This window comes from Tarenaya hassleriana, unplaced genomic scaffold (assembly GCF_000463585.1).
Source record: "Tarenaya hassleriana unplaced genomic scaffold, ASM46358v1 Cleome54, whole genome shotgun sequence".
NCBI lineage: Eukaryota > Viridiplantae > Streptophyta > Magnoliopsida > Brassicales > Cleomaceae > Tarenaya > Tarenaya hassleriana.
The window spans coordinates 342,186-361,348 of NW_010968045.1; the positions used below are offsets into that span (position 1 = coordinate 342,186).

Genomic DNA, 19,163 nt, shown 5'->3' on the forward strand with positions numbered 1-19,163 from the left:
CTCAAACTTTGAATCCGAACATGTCGTAAAGAGTGTTTACTTGATCTCTGATAACTTTGCTTTATCGTTTTCCATTGTCTGCGATCACACGGGACAATGCAGTGGGATCTGAAGGAAGATGCTGCAGTGGGATCTGAAGGAAGATGCTCCGACTTTGGAAGTTCGTTACGGTAATCGAATCAGCCATGCTTGTTTACGCGTCGTCATGCTTCTCTGCCGTTTTTTCTGAGTGTTTATTTTACCGGGTACCGACGAGGATAATCTGATCTGACTGTTCTAATCTTTTCCATCAATTCTCATCTGTTTGGTAACCCTTCCATTGGAGACAGAGGTTGGCATGCTTATGCTAAAGCATGTGGTACTTAAGCACTGACCCTTCATTGCTGTTGCTTTCCATGCCTTTGTTTTTTTTGGGGGGTAAGACCTGTTTCTATGTTTCTGCTCTTCGCTTATAATGATAATAATCTCATGACCACCTAGGGTTACTCGATTATCTTATCGTGTATATATATGTGTATGTGTATATATGTATACGTATGAATGTTTTTTTTTTTTAATGTATGTGTTCAAGTCATAATGTGATTTTAATTTGTTGTATAACGTTTGTGATTCGGTGGTCACATCCGGCGATCGCGCTTGCGGACAGTCCGAAGCTTCTCCTTGATTCGGAGGCTTTCAGAGCGGACGTTGTACCAACTGGCTAGATTATCAACCCATGCCAAACCGTTCCAGAGAGTCAATTCTTGTACGTGGGCCGGGAGAAATTGGGCCTTTATTGGGCCTACACTCGAAGCTAAAACGTTGCCGTTTCTACCCCCAATGCTAAAATCCCCGAGGGCCGGGACGAAACCCTACCCAGCTTAATTCGAAGTTGGGCCTTTACTGGGCCTACACTCAAGGCCGAAACGTTGTCGTTTCTACCCTAATGCTCTATTTGGAACTAAAAAAAACCCCGAGGGCCGGAGACGTCCGTCTGAGAAGAAACCGTCAGTTGTTTCCTCGGTATGGCTCAGCCGCGATTTGTCCGGCCGAAGCCTTCGCCGTCGTCCTCCGGCGCCGTAGAAACTATATCCTCTGCGAATCTATTCGTCGCGAACTGCGGTCCAGCGGTGGGCTTATCGCACGACGCGATCGCTGCGGCGTTCGCCGCGTTCGGGGATGTAATAGGCGTGTGCGCTGCCGACGAGAGCGGTGTTCGCGTCATCGTCTCTTTCGCGGAGACTTGTTCGGCGAAGGCTGCTCTCGAAGCCATGGATGGCCTTCCATGTCCGGACCTCGGCGGTCGATCTCTGCATATCCGATATTCAGTTCGTCAACTAGCTCCCGAGGTACGTTGCAACCCATATACCAATAATGATAGCATACGTGTATGGATGTTTCGTGAAACTGTATCAATTTCAACAACACCTGCAGAAGATTTTCATATCGGAGCTTTGAAGATAGTTGAATCTAGTGATTGCATAGATGCTCCTGTTTTTTTTTTTTTTTTGGTTGCGTTTATGTGATCGCTATCCGGTTTTTTGACTGGGTATAATTTAGATTCCGACATAACATTGATGTCTGGAAATAGTTTATCTTCCCTCTGCACACACCTAGATTGAATGCTTGAAACCTTTTGTTTAGACCCAGGTGAATGATTGTGTTCCGGTGTCTTTGGTTGATTCAGAACTGCATATCCCTGGGCTTTTCTTAGTACACGATTTCGTCAGTGCTGAAGAAGAGCAGGTAAGAAGTATTTTAATGGCTTTTAGCGTAAGTTACTTGATTTCAACCGGCTCTTGTTGGCATCTATGTGCTATTTTGCTTTCGTCTTTTCAGCAATTGCTTGCGGCTGTTGATGCTCGGCCTTGGATTGGTCTAGCGAAAAGACGTGTTCAGCACTATGGATACGAGTTCTGCTACGGGGTAACTCCCTTGTATTCCTTTGTAATTTGTTAACTGTGTAAATGTGTGTACATGCATCATGTTTTCGGTCTTCCAGAAACAGGACAAGCTGTTGATATTTCGTGCAGAGTCCTATCAGAATTTTCTTTTAATTACTCTTTCTTCTTTTTGGGTTTTACCGCAGACAAGAAACGTTGATACCAAGAAGCGTCTTGGAGAGCTTCCATCATTTGTTTCTCCGATTCTTGAAAGAATATCTTTGTTCCCAAATCTCGATGACCCTGCAAGCTTGAATTTGGATCAGCTAACGGTATATACACTTAACTCTGTACTTAGTCATGAAACTGACATTCCTCTTGGATTTTTCGTTACTGGGAAGAAGATGAGGATTTCTGATTATATACGTTAGGTAAACGAGTACCCATCTGGCGTGGGTTTGTCTCCTCACATCGATACACATTCAGCATTTGAAGGCTCCATTTTCAGCCTTTCATTAGCCGGCCCTTGTATTATGGAATTCAGAAGATACTCGGAGGGCACTTGGAAAGCAGCCTCGGAAACCGTGACAGCGGCTGACAAGTCAGGCAACATCACAAGGAAAGCCATATACCTTCCCCCTCGGTCTATGCTCTTATTATCCGGGGAAGCCCGGTATGCTTGGCATCATTACATTCCACATCACAAGGTCACTGTTTTTTTCTCAATCTAGATCTCTTCCATTTGGTGCAAACTTTCACCCGCAAAGTTCGAGGCTTTAATAATATTCTCTTGCAGATCGACAAAGTGAAGGACGAGGTGATCAGAAGATGTTCAAGAAGGGTATCATTCACAATTCGCAAGGTATATATTATACACATACATAGACACACATGGAACGTCTCGAATCACGAATTTGGGTATTGAAATCCATTTCACTCATCTCGTGAAACCCGGTTGAATCCGAATTTTGCAAGAGAAACCGATCCAAAGATCTGATTCGTCGGCCGTAGAGAAGATTTTTGTGATTTGAAATGGCTTGTTAATCCTTCATGAAACAGCGTCTTTGAACTTTTGCAGGTGAGAACCGATCCTTGCCGGTGTGAATATCCTCAATATTGTGATTCTCAGCAACTTCAGATCACACAGAAGACTTCAGCATGAATTTTAGCCCTCAAGGTTGATTTTTTCTCCTTCTTCTTCTCTGGGTTCTTGCTATCATCAGTTGTTTCAATAGCTGAAATGGCCATTGCCAATGGCCATATTTTTTTCGAAATTTTGGGATGGGTTTGGACAGATTCGGGTCGGGTCCGAGTTTTTCGGGTAATTCGAAAATACGAATTAAAGCATTTAATTTTATCTCCTTCAAATTGCACCATTATTTGGTTTTGTTTCAATCTTTTGGCAGGAAATTCAGAGATAAGAGACATATAATTGATCTTGGTTTTAAATTTAAAGTCACCCCTTTGTTTTGGTAAATATACATTTTTCGGTCTTGTAATAATTTCACAACGAAAAAGAAATACCGGAAAAAATAATACTCCCTCTGTTTCAGATTAATTGTAGTTTTAGAATTTTTCATATTTTTTAAGAAAATACAGAAAAAGACACATATAACCTTATTTAATGATAAAAATAATGTTATAACTAATAATTTATTGGAATTTGTGAGGGATAAAATTGGAAACTATTGTAAAAAACTATCTTGGAAATATAGAATGATAAATATTTTGAATCATAGAAAACAAATTAAAACTACAAATATTTTAAATCGGGGAGTAATAAACAATAATATAGTAGATGACTTTCCCACGCGCTTGAGTGTCTGTCGGCGGAAAAAGGCGAAATCGATGGGTTAGTCCAGGGAAAAGTGGCGCGTGTAATGTACTCGCAAGAGGTGCGCGTGGAATGGATTCTACGTACATTGTGTCTTTCGATGGACAACTGCAAGCCCAATATGTTATATGGGCCATTACGCGTATGATTTTGAAATTTTTTGCGGCCCAATATTAATTCACTAAGCTGGTTATAAATTACCATAAAGTGAATTTATTTATATTTAATAGAGAAATTTTACAAACTATACCACTTTGGTAAGTAATATGGTATTACATAAAGTTAGTTTGAAACTAAAATGTAACATAAACTAATTACTGTTTTAAATTATGTTTTTATGAAATAATTTTTAACAGAAAAAATAAATTATTGTCAATATAATATAAATAAAAATCATATTTGATTATATATTAGTGAAATTCATTTATCTTAAACGGAAAACGTTTTGAATTTTATGTAATGCAATTTTAATATTCCTCGACCCAACAAACCCAGAAGAAGAGAAACTAAAGGATGATTAAATCCCCCACGCGCTTCCGTGTCTTTAAGTTGCGTACTTAGAGAAAAATAGCCAGAATCGCTGGACTATAGTCCGGGAAAAAGTAGCGCGTGAATTTTACGCGCGTTTTGTGCGTGTGGGATAGTTAACCCAATATTTGTATTCGTTTCCTTTAGTTTTGGCCCGGTAGTGCATATCCATTTAGATTTTTGTCATAAATAAATAAAAGTTGCAAGTAAGAATATCGAGAAATACTCGTCGGATTTACGCGATCGAAAGTTAAAATTAAATGTATGTAAAAATAAATTTATAATTAATTTAAGATTACAAAAAAAATTCCAATTTCTTGGATTTTAAAAATACTAAAAACATACATTTTAAATTAGATTTTTTTTGCCTATTATGATTTTATTTCTTTGTTAGTGGACTCGGATTCTTTTGTCATTCTGAGCAGAAAAAAAGGCACAATTTATTGATATATGAGTGAGAAATGAAAAGGAGAGCACTAAAGAATATAACTATGGTCGGCAACCGGCAAAACATTATTTATCAACGGTCCACATTTACTTATCAATTACAGACTATAAATTTAAAAATATACTGCCGGTTTATGACAAAAAATAATAAAAAAATTTATCTATTAATTATTTTTTTTGTTCATTCCTGTTCTATGATATATTAACGATAATTTAAAAACGTTTTTTTTTTGTGTACACAAACAAATTCAACAACAATTAAAACATAAACACAGACAAAAAATGATCTAAATTTATTTGTGAAACATTTTACAGAAAATTCGGAGATGTGCGAACTAATTTTATTTTCTTGAATTTCTAATAAAAAACCATCACTGAAATTACTATCAATCTATATGTAAGACTAATTCATGGTGCAATGAATATGGAATTTGTTCAATCTTTTGTGTTTTAAGACTTGCAAAATTCGAAAAAATTTAAGGGGTTCACATGAAATAATACCCCACACCACAAAATAGAATAGAATTGCATCAACTCAAGAGTGATTGGCCATTATGTACCCATAGATCTTTTTGGTGCAATTTTGGAGTCACTTCTCATTTGATTCGCCTATTGTCCTTGCCCTCTTTTTTGTAGGTCGGTCCAAAGTTGGTAACATATAATTCATTTTAAATTCTCTCTCCCTCTCTCTCTCTCTCTCTCTCTCGCTCCCTCTCTCTCTCTCTAGATCATTATAAACACTTGGCATAGTCAAGTAGTGATGTTATATCCAACAGATAAATGAGATAATATCAAAATGGGCAATGAGATTACCCTTTGAATATAATCCAAAAGTCCCTTTCATTGGCTTCTTACAATATCTGCAATGTTTTCTATATCCCCACAACGAGGATCCATCATTATTCCAATCTACTAATCTTCATCATCTCATTACACAGAATAAAATAATATGTAGTCTTCTCCCTATTAAGGCCAAAATACAAAAACACCACTAAAATAAAGTAATACTATATGCAAATCTCTCTTTAGGCTATATGCAAATCTATCTTTTCTCTCAAAACTTCAGAATAGCATGACCACTCATGTGGAATCATGTATCATTATCAGACCCGGATTACACAGTATAAACCCATCACGTGTACATGTACTGCATATATATATGTGTGCGTGTGTGTGTGTGAGAGAGAGAGAGAGGCACAAAACATCATACTTGTTCTGTATTTTTGCATTTGTGTGGCACTCTTCTTGTTTAGTGTCTGAACTCTTACCACAAGCAATGGAGCCAAAGCAGCAGAAAATGTTGGAAGTTAGAGTCACCAGAGAGTTAAGGGTCAAAGCCTCCGGCGACTTGCCGGAGTTCCAGACCCTTTTCCTCTCAAACCTCGACCTTCTTTCCGGCCGTTTTCCGGTGACCTACTTCTACTTATATCCCAAACAACCAGTTTTATCCTTTGGTTCCATCATTGAATCCCTTCGGAAATCTCTTTCCGAAACCCTTACCTACTTCTACCCTTTTGCGGGTCAAATCATTCACAACAAAGCTTCTCAAGAACCTGTGATCATCTGCAACAACAACGGGGCGTTACTCGTTCAAGCCCAAGCTGAATATGAGCTACAGGATATTGATTTCTACAATATTGATCTCGTTCTTCAGGCGAAGCTGGTTCAGGTAAACCCGGATTTTCCTTTACAGGTTCAAGTGACCGGGTTCACCTGTGGAGGTGTTTCAGTGGCGTTCACGTTTGATCACGCGTTAGGTGATGCGAGTTCATTCGGGAAGTTTCTCAAGTCATGGTCAGAAATATCAAGAAAACAGCCGATTTCTTGCATGCCAGACCACCGAAGAGGCCTAAGACCACGTTCTCCTCCGACTTACCATCCTCTCCTAGACAAATCATTCATCAAATGCACAGTTGAAGAGATAAAGAGCATACCCGTGTCCAAAAAGCTCATCAAGCGCCTCTATCACGTTGATGTCTCGAGCATAAAGGCCTTGCAAGCTCGTGCCTGTGCAAATGGAGAGATCAGGACAAAGATAGAAGCATTCTCGGCGTATGTGTGGAAGAAGATGGTAGATTGCATAGAGAAGAGCCACACAACCTGTAAGATGGGTTGGTTGATTGATGGCCGGGGAAGACTCAGAGCAGCCACGACAAACTACATAGGCAATGTCTTGTCTGTAGCTGTAGGAGAAGCAAGTATCCAACAACTGAAGGAGGATTCTGTGTCAGACATAGCAGATATAGTTCATAAAGCAATAACTGAAGCAACAAACGAAACTCACTTCGCAGATCTCATAGATTGGGTCGAGTGCCACCGTCCAGGGCTGATGCTGTCTCGGGTAGTTCTTGGCCAAGGAGGTCCTGCTCTGGTCTTGTCCTCTGGACGGCGATTTCCGGTGGCTGAACTGGATTTTGGGTTTGGTGCTCCTCTCCTAGGCACCGTCTGTTCCACAGTAAAAAACATAGGGGTATGTTACCTGAACCAGCGGCCCAGCGCCTGGAGCAATGGCTCATGGACCATTTCTGCCATTGTATGGCCTGAACTGGCTGCAGCATTAGAGTCGGACACAGTTTTCCAGCCCATGTCTGCTAAACATCTTCAACTTCATACCTGAAGAAGTTCGGTTAATACCAGAATAGCTAGCTATCTGACAAAGGCTTCTGCTCATTTTCATTTCCATTTGATGAAATAAGCGTACAGTAAGCTGCAACAGTTGATGCTGAAACAACATTTCTATATCACATTGTACAAATACTCTGGGTTTCAGCGTTTCTTTACATTTTCGAAGCAGATCTTCTGTACAGTAAATAAACAACAATGCTTACAAGTCATGGCTTAGGTTAGGAATAACCAACCTCCCCTTCCTGATTGCGTTCCCTTCCTCTTTATCATCAAGCTTTCGCAGATTCCAGTGGCATTTGATTAAAGATATCCATTCTAGCCATACCGATATTACAAACCTGACCCGAGATGTGAATATGCTTAAATCTAAGCCTTCTTTGAATATTTCCGGGCTTTTGCTGAGAAGCTTCTGACCATTTGTTTGTCAGAGAAGGTTAATGGAAGCTCTTCATCATTGGTTTCTCTTCCCTGCATCCAGCTATGAGGTCTACTTAAATCTTTTGGACTGTCTCCATTGGATTCTGATGATGAGTTAGGCTCTTCTGGTAATTCAGAGTACAAGTGCTTTAATATGAAAAGAGCAGTATCATAATCTCTCCAATAGTTTCTGCACATTGATACATCAATAAATTTCGGGTTAACATAATAGTTCCAACTTCCAAGTTATCTCTTGACATCTAAACAAAGAATAGGAATGTAAGAGTATTAAGTGTTCAAATATGTTTGAATTACTGATGGAAAGATCCACTTACGTGTGTGATCCGATGGCTTGTAGGTAGGGATGCTCAAAGGTTTTATCCTACATTACATTACCAAAACGAGTAGCATTTATCAGACAAGGGAAAACGAAAACAGTGGTTCGATAACCAAATTCTAGGTGGATTTTTTCCTTAAAAGACAAAAGTAAATTATCATTTTGCTTCCACAAATCACAAAGTAGGTTTAATAAATCTCATAGATGAGTGATGGAATCAAGAAAACAAAAATCCCACTCAAAAGATAAACCCAAACAGAAACGAGATCCACGCAGACATGTAGGGGATTCATAAGAACGGTACATACAACTGAAAGAAAAAGACTGTTCAATCAAAATGCATAATCACCCACCTGGAGCATGTGATCTATTCGACCATCTCGAGTTCCAGTTAGCCTCTCCATCATCAAGGAACCATAAGTTCTTTCCTCTTTTTCCTCATTGGTATCTGCTGCATCTGCTCCATTATATGCAAGGATATTTAACTAACAGAGATAGATCATGTGTCATCGATAATGGGTAGAGGATCCATCAAAGGGAAGTTCAACAGATTTCAAAGTCATTGACAATTACCTTCTAACTTATCCGCACTTTTTGATTGGCAGATCGTCAGAACTTTTATCTACACAAATATAAAGAATTTCTCACTTACATAAGCTTGTTGTACATGAAATGGAAGCGATACACAACTTAAGAGGATCGGCAGATTCATGAGCATAAGGGAAAAGCATATCAGTGTTGCTGCTATTAGGAGAAAGAACACACCCTTACTGAATCAAAGCGATTCATCATTGCCTGTGACCGAGCGGCTAAATCCTCTCTGAACTCCTAGAGCACATTATTGAGAACAAACGAATGAGTATTCAAGTATAATGGGCTTATGTTAGCGTTGAACTAATCATACGTATAAAGAAGAGGGTGTGTGTAACAAAAGAAAAAATTTATGATCCCATACCTGAAATCCAATATGCAACCTCTTTCCACCTCTGTGGTAAGGTATAATTACTGGTCGCTCAGAAAGGTACTCTTTGCAGACAAGTGGTTCTACTCTGCGAGCAACCAAAAGTACAGTTTCGTGTTTCTCTCTTAAGAAAGAAAATAGCACTACAGAAAATGCGAGACAAATAGAAACCAATTTCAAAAGATTAGGCACTACTTATTTCCAGCAAGTACTGACCTATAGGCTACAGGATCATAAGGGTGAAAAATGTTGAACATTTGACGACAAGCTGGCATTTCTTCTGTAATATTCTCCTCTTCCCAGTAATCCTTCCCTTTACCTAAGATGTAAAAATAAACAGATTTCAGAACAGATCTGGTCAAACGCTACAGCGTGGAGGACACTCATAACATTGATTATTCTGCCAGGACCACCGTTATTAACCCAATTTCTGCGAAAGACAACTGTTATCCGCTAAATGTCTACTATTAGAAATACGAGCAAAACTGAAAAATTACAAGTTCCGCATATGGAAATTACCTAACCCAATACGAATATTTCGGAGGGCAAGAAAGACACCGAGTGGCGATCCAACTGCAAAGAAAGTGTCAACCTGTGGATATATTCAGTTGACGGACACGGGAATTATGAGCATAACGTTTTCGCGCAAGAGACTAAGAGATGTAGATAATTTTATACTACGCAGACCTTGAACTCAAGCTTTGTGTATTTGATATACGGAGTATAACTTTGTGGTGTATTGGCATCCTCAGTTGGTGTCCACTTGTCGGGCACCGTAGATGTGATGGCTTTTTCTGTTGATTTCGCATATTATTACTATGACTTGACATGAAGCAAAATCTGAAACCAACACCAAGAGGAGAAACAACCAGAAAACTGATATAGGATTAAAAACAATACCATGAGTATGTGTCCTGCCACTTCGGGATTCCAGTTCTGCCAGTTTTGCCCTTAACAAATTAACCTGAATAACAGAGATTGTCACCGAACAGAATTCACAAAATCAATACAGATATAATAAGCTTGTGTAGAGAACGAAAACAAAAAACTATCGGGTTAGACACTATGTTGCATAATTGTAGACGACATGAAACTTCAATAAATCACATCAAGTATAAAAGTTAGCAAAGTTCCTAAATTTTACCTCTTCTCTCAACTTCTCAATCATTTCTTCTTTATTAGCATCATCACATTGTCCAGGAATAGAGGACGAAACATGTGTTTCTTTATCAGTTCCATTTGAACAATCCCATGGAGAAATTGCTCCACCAGATTCACAAGTTTGTTCATGTTCATCTTCGTTGTTATCTTTTGGCTCTAAATCCACATTGTCTACAACACTATCGCCGCTTAAAGAAGGAGCTTCACTGAAAATCTCCTTGTGCTCCCGAAGAAGAGTTGATTCTTTAGCCATCATGCTATTATCATCTTCGCCTACGATTTCCTCTGTATCCATCTGATTACAGTTATCTTTGTCCAAATTTGTTGATGGATGGGAACTAGAATGCCGACTACTTCTCACCGGGGCAGATTCTTCATCGGGGAAAAATTTCTTGTAAATAGAATCCATCGGAAATGGGCTTGACAAATTCTTCTGATGACATAGGATGTCATAGGATAGAACACTGCCCAGCGAGTGAGCATATATAGAAACCTGTAAACATAACCAAGAAAATCACATAAATTTCAGTTAAAATGTGATCCTCACAGCCACAGCTTGGTGAAGGAACAGGTTAAACCAGCAACGAACCTTTCCATCATAGCCAGGATTTCGCTTTAGGAACTTCAGATACAACCGGTTTAGTTGGTTCGAAACCTGAAAGTGACAACTAAATCAAACCACATTCTTTCTATTACTTAATACTCAACATTGTTAAAAAAAAGTGAACTCAGTCAATACCAATGACCAAATAGGGATGGACTTAAGAAAGAGAAGATCCTCCAATGTCAAAAAAAGCTGGAATAAATATACAGAGACCTCCTTTTCTTGTAAAAATCAGTTTTAAAATTTATTAACCTGGCTCCCCTAAAAACACAGCTTTTCCGAACTTTATCAACACTGGTCAAAATGCCAACTCTGTCATGCAAGGGGAAGGTAAAAACGTCTAGTGTACGAGCTATTAAAAACCTGACTCCAACTAGAATCTACACAAAAAATTCAGGAACTGTGCTACTCTTATCACTATCTTGAGGATGAGCACATCAGAAAAAGTAAAAGGGAGGAATCAAATAAATTACAGAAAACCAATACCGAATCAATTATAGCCTGACAATAAATGGGGCTCATGTAGTATAACACATCATGGACCGTAGCACTGAGCATGACACGCAATCGCCGTACACCATCTAAAGTACATTTGTCAACTGCAGCTTCACCACTTAGCTTTAGGCCCTTTCTCCACTGAAAAAATATATAGAGAAAAGACATATCATGATCAATACTTGGAAATAAACATGTATGTATATCAGATGGTATACAAGATGGCGTCAGGAAATGGAAGTGGAAAGGGAAGGGGAAAGGAAAGGGGATGGACCTGGCATGGGATGAAAAGGACTCTTTGAGTTCCACGTTGGTGAGAGGTAAGATGACGTTCAGCCAAACTTGCTGTGATTTGACGGAAGTTTCCAACATCATCAACCAGATTAGACTTTTCTAATCTCTGACCAATGCCGTGGACCATAAAAACAAGATGGCGAACAGGAACCTGGAAAATATCCCACAGATTTTGTATAGAACTTGAGACTTGGAGATCTTCTGAAAGTGTCTTGGAAGTTTAAAAGAACATTTTGCGCATTACGCAACCAAATGCCCTAAATTCAAATGCATTTCCTAAAACTTCTTGGTGAAAAGTAAAAAATGAAAACATCAAGAGGGGTACACAAAGACATACTTGCGAACAGTAGTCATCCATCTCCTCCTCCTTTTGTTGGCGTAGTTCTTCCTGAATAAGTGCCCAAGAATTATGATTAAGAAGAATAGAGCTAATGCTAACACAAACAGAAGAGTTTTCGTACGATGAGGTCAACGGGGTTCACAAAACGTATAAACTTAAAACATAAAGAAAGAAAATGACAGATAATTGTGCCTGGTAAGAAAAACGTTTAATGTAAATAAAGAGAAGAAAAACATAATTCTAAAACCTGAGTAGGTTTTGGAGAATGTGAGCCGGAGTAACCACGCCTTAACTTAATTCCATTTCCACTGTAACCAACAAAACCAGAGAAACCGGATGGATCAACATTAAGCCATGCCTCCCATGTAGCATCTTCCCCAGTAAAGAGAGCATGCAGTCCCTACATTTACAAGTTAGGATAATATTATGCACATGGACTGCTGATAAGACGTAATAAACTATATTTTCTTATCCCGGAAATGAAGCACATACCAAGTTGGATCCCTGCAAATCAACACGAGCTGCAAAAAGTCCAGAGGGTTGAAATCTTCTTCTGCGCCAAACCTGGTTGAAATTCCCAACTCATTGTCACATCGTCATATCATCAAAAAAGATTGGGAAAAATGGGAGGCAGAGTCTATCATTCGTACAGATTTCTCTAACGTTATGAAACTTACATCTTCCAGGTTCCTTCTCACTTAAGTCTACTGAGAACCAAAATCCCACAAGGCAGAAATGACAGCAACTAATTCCAGCCGGACAGTTTTCATAAATATTGAAAACATAAATGAAAGTAAGAAAGGTAACCTTGTTGCGGTATGCGACCTCTAGCTGTTCAGCAACATCTTCCCTGATTGGAAGCCAATCGAGGCCTCCTTTACGAGCAAACCAGTGGCCTCTAAGCACACGCCGATTTTCTCCATTCCAGTAAACTGGAAAACAATGCCTCCTCACCAAATCGACCTGCAGCATTGGCTCATCTTTTACTGATGGAGGTTTAGAAAGAAAGAAAGATGAAGATATAAAAAAGTTCCCAGATGACCTTAGAAACAGCAGGCAACTCTAACTAAAATAAGTTAGATAATACAATATGTTAGTTTACATGGAAAATTATGAGCAACTTTCGGTTTCTGTAAAAAAAAAGAACAGAGGTACCTCATATAGCCCACCCTTCACGGGAACACCAACTCTCTCCTCTTCAACTTCATATAGGCTGGTCGATGTAGAAGCTTTGGAAGTAGATGCTATTGATTCCTTATCCGATTTTTGTTTGGAATCAACGTGTATCCTTGGGCCATCGCTGCATTCTGCATACTCTTTCCACCAGAGTGAAAGCAATTCTTCCTCCCTCTGCGATTGCAGATGTCATCAAAGACAAAAAGAGAGAATTAGATATCACCGTCCAATGCATCTTGAACCAAGTGGCCAATACGCCAACTTACGAGTAAAACACACATATTGTCAAGTCCTCGAATTAATCATCTTTCTTTTCAATTATATACCACAAAAGCTCATGAGAAGAACCTGCAAGAAAGATGCCTCTATTGCCAGAGAATCCCTCATACCAAACCGGAAATACTCACTCTTTCCCACTACCTCGGAGCGAGGTACTGAAGCAGCTAATTCTGCAGAAATACGAAATAGGAGTATCTTTAATCATAACCACGACATTCCCAACATTAGCCTCCTTCCTTCAGTCATGATAAGAAACAGAACAATAACTATCAACTTGGATGTAAATTGTAAGAATATCACAATGACAGCAACACTAAGCACGAGCAGACCCTTATCTACCGGACCTCTTCACTCGACCATTGAATACAGAACACTTCTTCCCGTTTTACACACAACAGTGTAGATAAAATTTTGATATTTTACCCAATTATGGAGTTATGTTCCCTTTCTTTTCCTCGAGTTACATATGCATAGAAGCAGAAGCCAGCATAAAACTCACCATTTTCAGCCAACGGGATCTGACAAAAGTACCACCGAACATCACTTCCATCTGAAGGACTTCTCGTCTGAGCAAGATACTTTTGCCTCCCTTCGCATTGCTCGATCACATCCTCCAATCTTGCAATGTTTGAGGGCGTGTTCTTCAGCAAATCGGGAGAGGTTTCGTCTACCACCGGAACTCCTATTACCCCCGCCTGAACCTTTGTATCCGCCATCTGAAAACAGCTTCAAATTAAAAAGAAAAAGGAAAAAGAAAAAAAGGCAACCAGTAATTGTCAACGTAAGTACAACGACAGCAAGTCAGAAACAGGAAACTAGATCATTAGTTATAATACTCGCATTCCAATTGTCAGCCTTTTGGTCATGGTGAGAAACAAACATGAATTATAAACTCGAATGTAAGATAGCACAATGACAGCAATCCAAAGAGTCCTAATTCATCAAGAAACCAGTTCAAAAGCCACAACATAATGCACGAGCAACGGATTTATATATCAGACCTCTTCTGACAATCGATTTTACACAGACCACTTGTCCCAGTTTTACACACGACGAGTAAGTTGGGAATGAGACAGCATTCTGTTTCCTCTTTCTCCCAGTAGATTCAATATTTTTCCTAAGTATGAATTCTTTCCCGTTTTCCGTTTTCTCTTCCTCACAATTACATATACATAGAAGCAGAAACCGGCATAAAACTCACCATCTTCGGCCAACGGGACCTGACAAAAGTACCACCGAACATCACTTCCATCAGATGGACTTCTCGTCTGAGCAAGATACTTTTGTCTGCCTTCGCATTGCTCGATCACATCCTCTAACCTAGCAATGTTCGACGGCGTGTTCTTCAGCAAATCAGGAGAGGTTTCCTCCACCACCTGAGTTCCTAGTACCCCGGCAACAACTTTTGCATCCGCCATCTGAAAATGGCTCCAAATCCAAAGAATCGCCCAATAATCATCAATGCAAGTATCAAGGACAGCAACTCAACGGGTACCAAATCAGAAAACTAGTAAACCAATGCTCGTTTCCTTTTCAACACCAGACATATACACATCATGGGGTTGTTGTCTAAACTAAGTTAGAACAACAAAAAGCGTAATTTTCGACAATCAGGGTTCCAATTCGTTTAGGCATATCAACAAACAGGTGGAAGGCCCAGAATCGTGAGAGAAGTAATCAGCACAAACCGGAAAATTCCGACAAAGAATAACCAAATCCCAGTACAGAACAAGCGTCAAATTCACAGGCAGAAGAAAACTTACACATCCGATGCGAGTAATCTCCAAGAATCTACCAGAATCACGACCTGGACGACAATGGAAGAATCTTTCGAAGAAAGATCCAGAAATATGGAAGACCAGGAGACGTAATTTGTTAACCTAGACCAAATCACGAGAGGAAAATATGGAGAAAAGAGGATTTTTTTTTTTTTTGTTGTTGTTGAGGAAGACAGACAGATGGGAGGGAAGAGAATATGCGATTCCTTCTATTGCGATCGAAATCGGACACACCTGAAAGCAGTTGCGTGTGCTGTCCTCTGAAGTTAGTTGCCACGTGGAGAGTCCATGCAGAATCCACGTGGATTTTCTTGCATATATCAATTTAATGGAAGGTTTGAATAATTTATCGAAAATTAAAACAGAGAATATATATGAAATTTATAGTCATATAATTATTAAATTTATTTGTTTACCAAATTGATACAAAAATTAAGCAAAAAATAATTATATAGAAACAAATAATTTAAATAAAGACAGTGGAATAAATATAAAATATTTTAATATATAGTTACTAAAAGCAAATTTATATAAATTAAATAAATATAAATTTTTCACAAAACATCCTTAATATATATATATATATATATATATATATATATATATATATATTTGGCATCTTAAAAAATATACTTTTTCTATAATACAAAAAGACTTTCCTATAAAAAAAAATATACATATATACACATGGGCCTCACGGAAGGGTCATGATATTCTCAAATTGACCCAAAAAGTGAATTGTCTCTGTTGGACCGACATGGGCTAATGAAATACGGGCCGTTATTAATGTGACATTGATATTAACTTTTAATACGGAATTTAAATTTAATTTTAAATCATAACACCATTTTTTTTATGGAATTTTATTTTATAATGAAAGTGAAAACAGAATCTTTTTGTAATGTGGTGAAAATTACGTTAACCCATTTCATAACCTTGAGAATGATAATATAAGCCGTACCAAATCCAAACCACTTATAATTGATTATAATTATTTAACACGTCTCCTTTGCAAGTTTATGTGGTAGGTCGAACTAATATATGGTTTGGATTATATATTTGCACATCATAAATTATTATATCATACACAAAGAATTTGATTAATTACCGAATAATTAAACTGAATCAAATATGTATAAAATGAATTAAAAAAAATTGAATAATAATTATTTCTCTAATCGAAAAAACCGAATTCGGATCAAATGGAATGAATAAAAAATGATAAAAAATATTTAAAAATTGAATATTTTTCTTAATATAATCTAATTTTATAACAATAGATTGAAATAATTAATGTAAAACCCGAATTATTGTAATTTTTAAATAAACGAATCCAAATATGATCCACCCTTCCAAAACCAATATCCCAAATGGCCATATTATATCGCAAGGATTCAAGGAATATTAAATATTAAAATTCTTTATTAAAAAAATATTTAAATTCTTTATTATTACAAAAAAGCCCCAAAAGTCCCAAAAGTGTCAGGGAGAGGCAAAAACACCAAAAAGATAAAATCCTACTCCCAAGAAGATCATAAACAGTATAATAATGATAACTTTCGCTTTTTTCCTTCCACCACCATCACCATCACCATCACCCACCATTCTTGTATATGAGACCACGCAATCGAGATGCCGCAGATACATTCGGTCTTTTCAGAGATTCCTCCGACGAGGACAGACGTGACGCCGGAGGAAAGCTCCACCGGAAAAAGCCGCCGATTAGGATCATGCTCGGACGGTGGCGGAAATGGGCGGTGCTTGTGGCGGCGATCTGGATTCAGGCGTCGACGGGGACGAACTTCGATTTCGCGGCGTACTCGTCGGATTTGAAATCCGTTCTAGGGCTTTCGCAGGTCCGGTTGAACTACCTAGCTGTGGCGTCGGATCTGGGGAAGGCTTTCGGGTGGTCGTCGGGGCTTGCGGTGGCGAATTTCCCGCTCTCCGCCATTCTTTTCGCGGCGGCGACTATGGGGTTCGTCGGTTATGGCGTTCAGTGGCTCGTCGTCACCAATTCCATCACTTTGCCTTATTTGCTGGTACTTCATTGCTTTCCTCTGGATTTCTTTCGGCTAATTCGGTGCTTATAGTTCATATGATCGTATTTTTGTTCCGATTCCGACTCAAGAAAGCATAGCAAAGAATGGATCTGTCACTGATAATGCACCAATCCTGTAACGATGATATGAGTATCAGATTTGGGAATTCATGTTCTTAGCTAATGTAGAACAGAGGAGCAGTCTTTCTTGAACCATTGACCTAATCTTCTTGTCTAAACGACATGACAGGTTTTTCTGTGCTGCTTGTTAGCTGGATTAAGCATCTGCTGGTTCAACACTGTATGTTTCATCCTCTGCATTCGCCACTTCCCGAACCACCGTCCCCTCGCCTTGTCTCTCACCGTGAGCTTTAATGGCGTCAGTGCAGCCCTATACTCGCTCGCTTTCAATGCTGTCAACCCGTCTTCCCCAATTATCTACCTTCTTCTCAACTCTTTCATTCCCCTTATCGTCTCGATCATTTCCCTTCCTCCGGTTCTCGCTAAACCGTCTTCGGACACATCTCAGGACAGCGAAACCTGTCAACAAGATTCCCGTGTGTTTGTTGTTTTGAATGTCTTAGCCGTCTTGACCAGCTTTTACCTTCTTGTGTCCAATTCCAGTGCCTATTTCGCTGAATCAGCTCGTTTGCATTTTCTCGGAGCAATCTTCCTTCTGGTTTTCCCCTTGTGTGCTCCTCTTCTCGTTTATGCTCGGGATTACTTTCTTCCTTCCATTAACTACCGGTTCCACATTGACAACTCTGGTTATGTTATGCTTAACATGGACGAGCTTAAGATCGATAAAGGGTTTGTTCCCCACGAAACCAGGTACGAAAGCACAGTTGGCAATGCTCCAACTAACTGGAATGCAAGTCAGAAGAATTTGAAAGAAGGGAATGACATGGTGAGGCTTGGGGATGAACATTCATTTGGATTACTCATACGAAGAATCGAGTTTTGGTTGTATTATGCTGCGTATTTCTGTGGAGGAACTATCGGCCTCGTTTACAGCAATAACTTGGGTCAGATTGCTCAGTCTTTGGGACAAAGCTCTAATGCTACGACCCTTGTCACGATTTACTCATCCTTCTCCTTCTTCGGGCGATTGCTCTCAGCCGCACCAGATTTTACCCGCAAGTAAGTATCTTCCCGTTTGTAAATCTGAAATTTTGAAGAAGAATCGTTTCTTGGGTTGGTATGTTAATTGAGATGGCTCCCGATTCTCTCCATCCCGACCAACATGTTAACATGATTCCCGTTCTTGCAGAAAATTTCGTCTAACGAGAACTGGCTGGTTCACCATCGCACTCTTGCCAACCCCGATAGCGTTCTTCCTGCTGGCTTCATCATCCGGGCAAGAAATGGCAGTACAAACGGCAACTGCCCTAATCGGTCTGAGCTCGGGATTCATATTCGCGGCTGCAGTCTCCATCACATCTGAACTCTTCGGACCCAACAGTGTAGGCCTCAACCACAACATTCTCATCACAAATATACCCATCGGTTCCCTCGTATACGGATACCTATCCGCCTCTGTCTACGAAGCCAATGCAAGACCCAAAATCAGACAGGTAATTTCGGATTCGGTCGTTTGCTTAGGAAGACAATGCTACTTCAAAACGTTTGTCTTGTGGGGATGTTTTTCCGTTCTCGGGCTCGTCTCAAGTCTGCTGCTTTGCATCAGAACCCGATCGGTTTATCGCCGAATCGAACAGTTCCGGGTTTCGACTGCATCTTTGTAACGATTTAGATGGATCGGATAACTCGAATTTGCGATAGGAAACAAGTTACCCATGTTGGGAAATGAGTTGCCTTGAAAGTGATGTAAATGTATAGTCTATAGACAAAGCTTCAATGGTTTTCGGTGGAATAGAATGGACAGATACTGTAAAGCAAACTGGATTAGTTTGTCATATGTCCGAAGCTCAGAACTTTCTCTTTTTTTTTTTTATGGTCAAAAGTTTTTTTTTAGGAGGTGACCATT

At 39.2% G+C, this 19,163-nt stretch overlaps 4 protein-coding genes across 14 annotated transcripts in view; 3 read left to right on the forward strand and 1 right to left on the reverse strand.

Annotated features, from left to right (window-relative positions):
- LOC104798532 (alkylated DNA repair protein alkB homolog 8) overlaps positions 1-3,420 on the forward strand; it is a 5,481-nt gene extending 2,061 nt beyond the window's left edge. For 2 of the 7 annotated variants that reach the window (XM_010520663.1, XM_010520662.1), the window contains exons 2-10: positions 103-170; positions 330-417; positions 647-1,328; positions 1,624-1,725; positions 1,819-1,905; positions 2,069-2,194; positions 2,294-2,569; positions 2,659-2,724; positions 2,941-3,241. In XM_010520663.1, coding sequence (XP_010518965.1) covers positions 1,005-1,328; positions 1,624-1,725; positions 1,819-1,905; positions 2,069-2,194; positions 2,294-2,569; positions 2,659-2,724; positions 2,941-3,024 — 1,065 coding nt within the window. In that variant the 5' untranslated portion in view covers positions 103-170; positions 330-417; positions 647-1,004 and the 3' untranslated portion in view covers positions 3,025-3,241. Of the gene's footprint in view, positions 1-102; positions 418-646; positions 1,329-1,623; positions 1,726-1,818; positions 1,906-2,068; positions 2,195-2,293; positions 2,570-2,658; positions 2,725-2,921; positions 3,242-3,268 lie in introns of those variants that run through there. The other 5 variants (XM_010520661.1, XM_010520660.1, XM_010520665.1 and 2 more) reach the window with 4 other exon arrangements.
- Positions 3,421-5,076: 1,656 nt separating this feature from the next.
- LOC104798615 (anthranilate N-benzoyltransferase protein 1) lies at positions 5,077-7,288 on the forward strand. Its single transcript, XM_010520782.2, has one exon. It carries the CDS (start codon positions 5,744-5,746, stop codon positions 7,286-7,288), a length of 1,545 nt encoding a protein of 514 aa, XP_010519084.2. The 5' UTR covers positions 5,077-5,743.
- LOC104798534 (phospholipase SGR2) lies at positions 7,192-15,342 on the reverse strand. Of its 5 annotated transcripts, XM_010520670.1 has the most exons (22): positions 15,124-15,342; positions 14,562-14,778; positions 13,430-13,530; positions 13,061-13,255; positions 12,713-12,868; positions 12,398-12,469; positions 12,153-12,305; positions 11,903-11,953; positions 11,546-11,716; positions 11,263-11,412; positions 10,762-10,827; positions 10,156-10,665; positions 9,912-9,975; positions 9,699-9,805; positions 9,531-9,603; positions 9,228-9,330; positions 9,006-9,099; positions 8,816-8,878; positions 8,624-8,672; positions 8,404-8,507; positions 8,049-8,095; positions 7,392-7,903 (listed from the first exon to the last, which is right to left on the reverse strand). In XM_010520670.1, exons 2-22 carry the CDS (start codon positions 14,776-14,778, stop codon positions 7,663-7,665), a joined length of 2,787 nt encoding a protein of 928 aa, XP_010518972.1. In that variant the 5' UTR covers positions 15,124-15,342; the 3' UTR covers positions 7,392-7,662. The 5 variants fall into 5 exon arrangements, 3 of the variants coding, with proteins under 3 accessions (XP_010518972.1, XP_010518971.1, XP_010518969.1); XR_769467.2 differs by lacking the exons at positions 13,430-13,530; positions 14,562-14,778; positions 15,124-15,342 and adding exons at positions 7,192-7,284; positions 13,860-13,998 and having other exon boundaries at positions 7,530-7,903; XR_769466.2 differs by lacking the exons at positions 13,430-13,530; positions 14,562-14,778; positions 15,124-15,342 and adding exons at positions 7,194-7,284; positions 13,860-13,998 and having other exon boundaries at positions 7,500-7,903.
- A 1,347-nt stretch (positions 15,343-16,689) lies between these two features.
- On the forward strand, positions 16,690-19,129 carry LOC104798535 (protein NUCLEAR FUSION DEFECTIVE 4). Its single transcript, XM_010520671.1, has 3 exons — positions 16,690-17,177; positions 17,427-18,316; positions 18,447-19,129. Exons 1-3 carry the CDS (start codon positions 16,752-16,754, stop codon positions 18,919-18,921), a joined length of 1,791 nt encoding a protein of 596 aa, XP_010518973.1. The 5' UTR covers positions 16,690-16,751; the 3' UTR covers positions 18,922-19,129.
- The last annotated feature ends 34 nt before the right edge of the window (positions 19,130-19,163 follow it).